At 38.3% G+C, this 11,208-nt stretch overlaps 1 protein-coding gene across 2 annotated transcripts in view; it reads right to left on the reverse strand.

The window, feature by feature from the left end:
* Positions 1-3,057, reverse strand: part of LOC122067056 (universal stress protein A-like protein) — a 50,720-nt gene extending 47,663 nt beyond the window's left edge. The window contains exons 1-2 of one of the 2 annotated variants that reach the window (XM_042630906.1): positions 2,703-3,057; positions 2,071-2,496 (exon numbers count right to left, since the gene is read on the reverse strand). In XM_042630906.1, coding sequence (XP_042486840.1) covers positions 2,303-2,496; positions 2,703-3,012 — 504 coding nt within the window. In that variant the 5' untranslated portion in view covers positions 3,013-3,057 and the 3' untranslated portion in view covers positions 2,071-2,302. Of the gene's footprint in view, positions 1-2,070; positions 2,497-2,702 lie in introns of those variants that run through there. The other variant, XM_042630904.1, reaches the window with a different exon arrangement.
* Between the last annotated feature and the right edge of the window lie 8,151 nt (positions 3,058-11,208).

Here is an 11,208-nt window from a genome sequence, read left to right on the forward strand (position 1 = left end):
TTTTTTTTGTCCGAGGCTTTCTCGGTGACCCGAGGTCACTAGTTAGAGAAGGAATGAGAGCATCCTTGTACAAAAGCCACATAAGGGGTTTAGGAGTGTGTAAAGGTGGTTCAAGGGCATGTAAGGCCCTTACACATCCTTACACAGATGTGTAAGGCCTTACACTCATCCGTGTAAGGCCCCTCCCCCCGTGGCACTCTAATGTTTCTCCAAAATTGTCGTGGCACCCCGTTTGGCTTTCAGGTATGCCCATAGGATGGGCGGTAGTAACCCCATGTGGTTGCGGTGGAATTGTTATAACATAAAGCAGTAGCCGTAGGCTGGGCAACAATAGCCCTGCATAGTTGCGGTGGAAATTTTATCACCTAAGGAAAGGCGGCAAGTTTTGGATGGGATTTGGTTTAGGGTGGTCTGATTTGGTTTGGTTTAAGATTTGGTTTGGGTTAGGGTTTGGTTTAGGGTTTGGGTTTGGGCTTGGCTTGGTTTAAGTTTTGGTTTGGGTTAAGGTTTGGTTTAGGTTAGGGTTTTGTTTGGGTTAGGGTTTGGTTTGGGTTAGGGTTTTGCTTTTGGTTTTGGTTTGGGTTTAGGGTTTTGGTTTGGGTTTAAGGTTTTGGTTTGGTTTAGGGTTTTGGCTTGGTTTAGGGTTTTGGCTTGGTTTAGGGTTTTAGCTTGGTTTAGGGTTTTGGCTTGGTTTAGGGTTTGGTTTGGGTTTTAGGTTTGGTTTGGGTTTTGGGTTTGGCTTGGGTTAGGGTTTGGTTTGGGTTAGGGTTTGGGTTTGGGTTTTGGGTTAGGTTTTGGGTTTTGGGTTTTGGGTTTGGTTTAGGGTTTGGCTTGGTTTAGGGTTTGGTTTGGGTTAAGTTTGATTTGGGTTAAGTTTGATTTGGATCAGTGTTTGATTTGGTTTAGGGTTTGGTTTGAGTTAGGGTTTGATTTGGGTTAGGATTCGGGTTAGGGTTTGATTTGGTCTGATTTGGTTTGGTTTGGTTTAGGTTTTGGTTTTGGTTAGGGATAGGATTTGGTCTGGTCTGATTTGGTTTGGTTTAAGGTTTGGTTTGGTTTAGGGTCTGGTTTGAGTTTGGGTTTGGGTTTGGATTTGGTTTAGGATTATAGTTGGTTTAAGATTTGGTTTGGTTTAGGGTTTAGTTTAACCAGTTCAAAGTTCAAGGAAATAATACGGCACACCTAGGTGTCCATCTTTTCAGTGCAAGATACCAATAGGACCGTATTCCCGGATACATTCTAATGGTACGGGAATCGAGCACATACTAGGCTCGATTGTCGCATTTTGACAAAATGCATTGACCACTTCTGGTCACTTTCCCCACATCATGAAACAACATCAATTTTGACCGATCACAAGTTTTGGGATAATCCGGACTTGTGCCAAAAATTTGACTTCTTTTTGAAAAAGAGAATACATGTCTCCTCATACCCGTAATTCATCATTGCCGAGGGGGACAAAATTTGATGTCTAGAATGGTCCGACCTAGACCGACTTGATTAATAAAAGTGTTTATAAATAGATAGTACATGGTGTAAGGGATAAGCCCGATGGACTTCCTGACTGGCCCAACCCGACCCGTTTACAAGCCAGTCTCAGACCACACGTTTAGCCCGACCGTTTATATAGATATTTTTATTTTTTTAAATAGAATAGGATATATTGATATTTTTATCAATTATTGAGTGTAATATCTTTTCAAAACTGTTGATAATTTAAAAAAATAAATTAAAGTATCTTAAATCTAAGAAAAGTAAAAACCGTTTAAGTCCCGATTAGGAGAAATCCGATTAAAACCTAGAACTCGACTGAGCTTGACATGACACCGACCGAGACCGGCTCATTCCTTAAATAGGTAGGTCATGGTCAGAGGACATAGGCCTGCTAGGCCCGGCCTCACCAATTGACACCCATAGGCATTGGGTTCCATGGAGCCTAACACACGATTGTGTATAGCTGGATGTAACTGATTATGAAAAAAAAAAAAAAGAAGATGCCTTGAAGAGCAGGTAGCATGTTGAATGTTTTTTATGTTCAATGGATGAGATTTAACGTAATTAAACAAATGATTAAGATTAAAATTTAACATCTATAACTTCGGAACACTTAAGCATTGCTACCTTTCCTCTTCCGAATTTGAATCCACTACTCGTACGATCAGATAGCATCCAACACTTGTCATACTCTCTGCCATTACAAGGATGAATGTGGATATATTTGGAAGCAAAAAATACAGGTGTTGGATGTTGAGATGTACGACCATGTGATCGTAGAGATTGGATCAACTGCTCGTACAATCATCTAGTCGAACAGTAAGCATCCAACATCTGTCCCGTTTGTTTCTTCACCCATGTAATGGCAAGAAACGAAATATGTGTTAAATACCTGTACTACCAGGTGATCATACAAGCTCTGAATCCGATCTTGTGATCGTACTGATCCTTTCTCAAAATTGACCATATGAAGACAGCAACCCAGGTCCTTGAACATGGAACCTGATGGACTCACACATAACCACAAGGTCGAAGTTACAATCCCTTGTTTCCAACTCGCCATTCTCCTATCACTAGTCTTTTTTCTTCCGAGACAACTCGGAGGGTAATCTCAGAATAGAGAGAGAGAGAGAGAGAGAGAGAGAGAGAGAGAGAGAGAAGGGCATGACTTAGAGATAATGAAATTAAGGAAGTTGAAAGGAATTAACCTGGACCGGCGGGGGCGATATAGTAGTGGAAAGGCTGCTGGACGTGTACGAGGATAACCATGCCATGTTCTTGATTCTGGGTCAGCTCGGCCTCAGCTGCTGCCACACCACCTGCAGAAGAAGAGGAAGAAGGCATGAAGAAGAAGAGGTGATCGAGAGCCCACTTGAGAGCATGGAAGCTCTCTTCGCTCTCATCGATAGCCACCATCACCTTCATCTGCTTCTTCTCCACCTCCACCATTGCCTGCTCCTGCTGCATCCTCATCCCCTCTCCTGCCTCTCCTTCACTTCTATAAGTTGTCGTCTCCATCTCTCTCTTTCTCTCTTCTGTTTCTGTGGGTTACAGAATATATATAACAAGGCTTCAATGAAGATCAAGTGAAATGAAACCCGATACCTGTCGATAGAGATCAGAGGGAAAAGAATTTAGTCACGCAACGTGGAATCCATGCATGAAAGGAGTTTAAAACGTTGCGTCACTCTTATCGTCTTCATCGTCCTTATCCATAACGGCTTCGGCTCGATTTTAGTGCTGTCACCTAAGGGTATGTTGGGGGTCCATTTGGGTCGGTTTAAGTCGGACCTTAGTCCTCAGTACTTACCAATTTATAATCTCATATTGTTTTCTCTAGTTTAAGTAATTGGGACTTATAGGCCCAAGCTCAATTCAAAATTTCATATCATTTTCGTTTATTTAGGTAATTGGGTTTTATAGGTTAAATCATGAACACGTTTCTAATTGATTAGTCGATTTTTGATCCATAATTAGGTTCAATATAATTTGAATAATTGGATATTAAAAAATGTTTAGCCTTTTAGGTAGGGGTGAAATAGGACCGGGTTTCTTAAAATCCTAACCCAACACTAGGTCCTCAAAATTTAATTCAGCCCAACCCAACCCTATTGGGTTCATGTTTAGGTCCAACCCAACGGATTGAGCTGCTCTGTGGCGCAACATAGTCTCCAAAGCGCATCCAACAGTCAGAAACGCCTTGGTAAGGAGCCCAAGGCGGTCGCACGTAGCTCAAGGCGGTTCTAGGCATTGGATGCACCCCGGACACTGTGTTGCGTCACAGAGAAGCCAAATCCCAACCCTACCAGGTTCATACCAACCCAACCCAACCCTAATTGACCCTATCAAGGCCAGGTTGGGTCGGGTTGGGCTGGATTGGGTTGACCTTGGCTTCTATAATGGTTGGATTAACCTTGATAGACATGTTTTTTTCCATTCATGTCTCATATATTAAAAAATTATAGAAAAATAAAATACCTATTGGAGTCCTAATTTCTATTATAAAGATGCAAGGTTAAATTTTGAGCCGGGTTGGATTGGGTTGGGCCAGGTTGAGGCCTCAACCCTAACCCAACCAAGGTCAAAAAACTTGACCCGAACCCTGTTCGGGCTCAGGGCGTGCCGGGGCAGGTTCAGGTTGTCAAGGCCAAATTTTCACCCCTACTTTTAGGTACAACTCCGTGGATGCATTAACAGTGACGTTGGTGCTCCCGATGTTTTATGATTTAATATATCTTCAAATGAATTTTGATGTGATATATAATATTAGTAAGTAATCCAATTAATATATCGTTTTTTACTTCTGTTACTGCCATTGTTAGCATAGCTTGCCTTGGCTGAAATAAGGAAGAACTAGTCATAAGGACATGAACAAGCGTGAATGATTTGTTGGTATGAGTCACATGGTAAAATTCCTAATTGGCCAAAGTATGATTCCTTATATTTGGTACACTTATTGACCCATACAAAAGAATCATATCGTAATTTCAATTATTGGATCTTTAGGGAATGATCTGAGTTTATTATTTAACAAATTTTTAATCCAAATTCATTCATCTACCCTCTCATCAATCCAGGTAATGACTCACCTATGGATGCTCATCCATCCCCTCATTATTATTAATCTCTTGGTAGTTTGGATCAGTTGTTCAATGTTTCACTTTGCCAAGTGACAGAATTCCATTTGGGCTTAAACTTAGCATGTGAGCACGGGAGTATGAGATTTAGCTGTTCACTAAATTTCAACTCTATATCACTAGCCAAATGATAGAAACAGGCCTGCCAACTAAGGAATCCTTTTAGATTAATCCCAGTGGAGATCCCATTCCTTTTTTCTTTTTCTTTTTTTCCATCTATTTATTTTACTAAATCCCCATTGTCAAAAATCATATATGATGTTTTTTTACTGAAATTGTAATCAAAATCTCGCAAAAAAAATTTTTTGTGAGATTAAAAAACACTCTAGAAACATCATTGAAATGGTGAGTGATTCGTGAAAGCACTTTTGAGTGAAATAAAGTATCGATCAATTGAAAAATGTGATGGATTATCTTTTTTCCTCCTTCTTTAGTTTAATATTAATCATCCTCTACACACATTGAGCGATATTCACTATGTTCCAATGATTGTTATATAAACTGCCTATATATCGACAGGCGAGATTCATGATGTATGTCTATGAGCAGGGATGGAAATGGATAGCTAAAATCCAAATTCAAATCTACATTCGTTTCCATTTAGAGGTATCTGTATCCAGTGAAAGGGTATCCGGATTCAAATCCGAATTATTCAATCTAATTGGATAATCAATTAATGATTTTCAAGTGTTCTCGAAGTTTAGACAAGTTCTAGAAAATGAGGAAAAGAGCTAAGACAACTTAGAAAAATGGATTAAGAGCAAATTGTATTCATTAAGGGGAGGAAGGTCTGGATTACACAAGTCATAGAGTAAATGGATGGTCAAAAATCTGAATTAGATCTACATTCGTATCCATTTAGGGATATTTGTATCCGGCCATGAAATATCTAGATCCAATCACATCCGATCCGAATCCAATCAGTATCCAATCCCTTTACATCCCTATCTACGAGCGGAGGAGAGGAGATGCTCAGTATGGAATCCATTTTCCAACTGAGGAGAATATCCTAAGAGAATTTAAAAATAAGTATTTGACGAAATATAAGCTCAGTGATACTTTTGTAAATTATTTACAAATGTATCATTATTATTATTGGGATTCTTTTCAATTGTATTATTCGGAAATCCGTTATGTGATGTTAAAATTGAAGGACTTAAATTTTATGGTGTTTTTTATTCAAATAGACACAATATCCAATGAAGGTCGTGATGGTGGATCTATGGTGGGTCTGTTAGGGGCTGCCATTCCGGTTGTAATTGTAGGGTAAGGGCTAAGGATGAGGAGAAGGCATGAGGAGCAGAGGCTGAAGGGTGCAAGAGGGAGGGAGAATAGCTTCGAAAACATTTTTGTTTGTTAGGGTCTATGAATCAAAGAGAATGCTGAAGAAGGTGGATGCTTTCTCCAAAGGCCCAACTCCAGATCCTTGTGGTACTGTTAGTGAAAGATTTTCAGTCCATCAACCCCTCTCTCTCTCTCTCTCTCTCTCTCTCTCTCTCTCTCTCTCTCTCTCTCTCTCTCTCTCTCTCACAAAAAAGTTATAAAAATCATTTTAAAAATAGGTAATATCAGACCTATTTTTCATTATACAAACTACTGATAGCAAATGACTTTTATTTATTGGTAAAATACAGCAAGAACTAACTGAAATTGAGAACAATGGATATTTTGATATATTGAAAGAATGCTTTAAAGAGAATAAATAGAAAACTCGTAAAGAGCCGTCGAAGATCTTATGCTACAATTAAGCCATACATCCTGGCTAGGGAGATCAGCTCAAAGTTAAGTTAGGTAAGTGAGAAGTCAATCAACTATACAAGGTATTGACAAAGAGGAAATTATGGACGATGGAGAGGTAATTATGGACGGTGGTCAACCATGGTGTCAATGAGATAATTATGGATATGTTACTGTAATTCCCCCCCCCCCCCCAAAGGTGGAGTTGATAGGGATTCAACCACCGAACTTGCCAATGAGAGTATGTAACCAATCATGTCCGAAAGGTTTGGTAAAAACATCAATAACTTGGTCCGAACTGGATAGATAAGTTGTTCCAATAATACCACATTGGATTTTTCTCATGAATGAAATGACAATCAAGCTCAATATCTTTGGTGCGTTCATGGAAGACCAGGTTGACAGTGATGCATAATGCTGCCTGATTGTCACAGTAAAGAGTGGTAGGAATTGATTGCGGGTATCCCATATTAGCAAGTAAATATGTTATCCATTGAATCTCACAAGACATCTGAGCCATGGCAAAGTATTCTAATTCAACACAAGAACGAGAAAATATGTTCTATTTCTTAGATCACCAGGATATCGGGATTCCACCCAAAAGTATACAGTAGCCACTGCATCGGGTGATGGGACAACCAGCCCAATCTAAGTCAAAGGAGGCACAAAGCTGGATGTAACTTCAAGCAGATAGGAAGATACCATGCTCAAGGCTTTTGTTTAAGATAACGTAAAACACGCATAGCAGCATCGAGATGTGGGCCTCATGGGCATTGCATAAATTGACTTAGAACTTGTATAAAACAACTGAGATCGGGCTTGGTGTGGTAAGGTACAGAAGATGACCAATGAGACGATGATATGAAGCTGGATCTGACAGTAACTCCCCATCAGTAAAATTAAGTTTAAGAAGGTGAAGGGCGACAACCCTTCATGCCCATATCAGTCAAAATATCAAATAAATATTTCCGTTGGCAGAGAAAAATACCATTAGCAAACCAAATTACTTCAACACCAAGGAAACATTGAAGAGGACCCAAATCCTTGATTTGAAATGCTTGTGTAACTGAGCTTGTAAGTATGAAATAGCAGCAATAACACCATCAGTAATGATCACACCATCAACATAGACAATTAAACTACAAAATCAAGTTGAAGATTGAATGTAATGTTGAGATGTAATACTTCTTGACATCTTGTCTATAATAGAGGATACAAACCACAAGTAAGAATCTATTTACATTCCTACGAATATGTACGAATGTCATGTACTCATATAGAAACTAAAATGAATGTACAAAGCCAACCTATTGCATATTTGACACCCTAAAATTCAGTGGGTATAATTTGTCTAAGCTCTGTTTGGTTGCAATGGGAATTAAAAGGAAGGGAAGTGAAATTTTCAAACTTAAAAAAGAAATGTTGTAATTAGTTCCCAATGTGACTATGTCACTAACTCCAAACCATTCCATATTTAGTTATTAAATTTCACTTTACTTTCCATCCAAAACCGTTGCTATAAAATGTGAAATAAAAATTACATGTAAAATGTATCATTACTAAATATGATAAAAAAAAAAAATTTAAGTAGTTTATACAATCAAATGGGATCATATGAGAAAATATTTATAAAGTTTCGTTTTTAAGTTTGAAATTTTCACTTCCCTTCCTCATGAATTTCCTTGCAACCTATTAAATATAATCCTAGGAATCTAAATCTCGTCTATGCAAACATCTGAGCCCAAATTATTGGGCACCCAGTTCTTTAAAAATTGCTTGAAGAGGAACACTAGTTCAGCCTCAATGAAGCTTTTCAGTTTCAAGAACAAGAAGAAACACCTATTGCTTTGAGGCATTGCTTTTTCTTTCTATAACTTGTATGATGTTGATCTCTCTCTCTCTCTCTCTCTCTCTCTCTCTCTCTCTCTCTCTCTCTCTCTCTCTCCTCTAACATATGGCTACACATGCACTTTTACTAGTATATATACATACACACTTCACTGATGGTTTCAAATTCCCACATCCTTGACCAAGATAAGGGAAGCTTTTCTACTCTCCTTGTGACAAAATGTGAGTCATCCATTTGATTTTCGTCCATTACATGCCCTCAGTCAAAGGGGGAAATTCTGTATGCACCGAATTTTTCACATTGTGAAGTGTGTTGGCATTGATGAAAGGAGTCTACTAGGTAGAATTTCATCGGACATCTCAATTCCTAAGCAGTTCAAATAAAAAAAAACACTAATATTAATTAGGTGCCCCTATTTTTGTGAAAATTGACCAAAACTTGTAGGATGAGTGCATTTTGTCATTTTAAGCCTGAATCTAAAAGATGTTGCAAGGATGACGCCATTTGGCCATTATTTCATGTAAACTACTTTTTCGTGCCCCTCCCACCCCCTGGCTTTGAGTGTAGTTTTGACTATATTCCAAAAAACAAAATTTTCAATATATCTCCACACATTGGATATCACACGAAAAATCTTTCCAACAATATATGGTTCGTTAAAATCAGACTATTGGATCAAAAGGTCTCATCATTCTAAGTTCAAGTAAAAAATAAACCTGCCAATCAGAGTGCCATGTGGCATCACAAGGAGTGCTTCTATGGTACCGCAGAGGTGGTCTACATGGTACCCAAAGGCTTAGGGGAAGTCTATAAATAGACCCCCTCTCATTTTGGGCATATACTATGGCTTGGTCAGGGCTCTGCCTTTGGACTTCTAACCTTCTCTTTCCTCCCTACTAAACAAATGTGGGACTGTGGACGTCTAATTTTATCCCCCTCACAATGATAAATTACGGGTGAAGATGAAGCTTGTACTCTCCCACTTTTAAGGAAAATCTGATTTTCCAGAAAATCCCAGTACGTTTCAGCCTAAGGCTTAAATTTATGAATTCTAGTGTTGATATGCCAATGTTTGATATCATAGATGCAAGTATTAGTCATTGATATATGAATGACCTAAAAGACGATCATTGATCCTCCCCTTCTATAGCATGGTAAAATCAGTCATTTCTTGTGTTATGTAAACTTCTAAGTCAAAAATGACCTTGATTTCATATTATTGGATAGTACTAGGCCAGATGATTCCGTCAATATGTAACAAATCGAAATCGAACATCCGGCCCGCAATGCCTCTTGGAGGTCCAAAACTGTCAAAACATCTTAAATTCCCCCCCCCCCTCATTTTTTGCTGACTCATCAATTAACACTTGGAAGATAACACATTGCTTTAGGGATTTTAATTCAGTGGCCAATAAATTAGCAAAGAAAGGTGCATCTAACTATCACTACAACAAAATTTGCTCTTTTACTACGGAAAGTTTTCGTAGTAAAAAAACTCGACTGTAGCAATTGAAATATATACGACTGCTAATGTCCATCGCATGACCGTCGTTAAGATTGATATCATATCTGTTTACGACGGAATTATGGGATGATTAGGTTTAGGTTATTAACTACGGAATTATTATACCGTAGCTTAAAATCAAATTTAAACGACGGTAAATTACTGTAGTATAAAATTATTTTTTACTATGGAAGTACAATGCCGTAGTAAAACTTTCTCTTTTACTATAGAAACATACCCTCGCCTATATACCATAGTAAAACTTACTCTTTTACTATAGAAATATATCGTCGTCTATTTTCAGTATATATACAACAGATGCTTGGAAGTGTTGTAAAAAAAATACCTTTTACTACGGAAATATATTTCCATCGTTAATAGTATACATTTTTTTTTAAATAATTATATTTACATAAAAAATCCCTGTAATAATACATTCACGAAAAGAAAACGTCTTAAGCCACCCGACGAGATTTACCTGTCACAATCACATGGGTACTTTTTCACTTTCCCTGTAAAACTAAACATAAAATTTCTAACATAAACGAGACTTGTAAAAAAAAACCAAGACTAGGGATGAGTTGAGTATAAATTAGAATTTATAGCAGAGTACCTCATTTGCAGGCCGACTATAATCCACAGGATCCCTGCCTGTCACTGCTTCTAGCAGCAGGACACCAAAACTGTAGACATCACTTTTCTTTAGCAAGCCAGTATTTGCATATTCAGGTGCCACATACCTGAAATACATGTACAAGAGACTGGCATTTAATATTTGGCCAAAAGATTGTGTCCAACATTGGCTAGCATCTCAAAACAACAGAAAGAATACACCAAACATACAAGAATCTATGAAATGGAAAATAAGTTGATCATGCAGGCGTACCCAAATGTCCCCATAACTCTGGTGGTGATATGACTTTGTGCTACACCCAAAAGCTTGGCCAAACCGAAACGGAAATCTTGGCATTAAATTCCTCATCAATCAAGATATTACTCGATTTTATGTCACGGTGAACGACTTTTGGTTCTATTGCCTTGTGCAGATACGCAAGCCTGCAAATCATGGTATCCCAAACAGAAAACCACTTCACCAAATTGTTCAAAGCTTCAAACCTGAATAAATTTACCTTCAGTTCTTTACACATAAGTGGAAAGGTAGTTCTGCAAACAGATTTGATTTGGGAGAAGGACTTACGCTTTAGCAGTCCTAAGGATGATGTTCATGCGAGCCTCCCAACTAAGGGATCGCCGTTGGCGCATCGCTCCGTGAAGCCACTGCTCTAAGTTGCCATTGTTCACATACTCGTACACAAGCATTCTATATGACGTAATAGTATGAATCTATTGTTGGCAGAAACCCAATAGCGTCCCGGAAGGGATCAGATTGGGATCTCTTGCGTTCGAAATCATTGTATAAAAATTAATCACATGAGAATGAAATGGTTTACCTTATAATCTTAATTGAAGTTCTTCCTCTAGATAAT

This window comes from Macadamia integrifolia, unplaced genomic scaffold, assembly GCF_013358625.1.
Source record: "Macadamia integrifolia cultivar HAES 741 unplaced genomic scaffold, SCU_Mint_v3 scaffold269, whole genome shotgun sequence".
NCBI classification, from domain to species: Eukaryota; Viridiplantae; Streptophyta; class Magnoliopsida; order Proteales; family Proteaceae; genus Macadamia; species Macadamia integrifolia.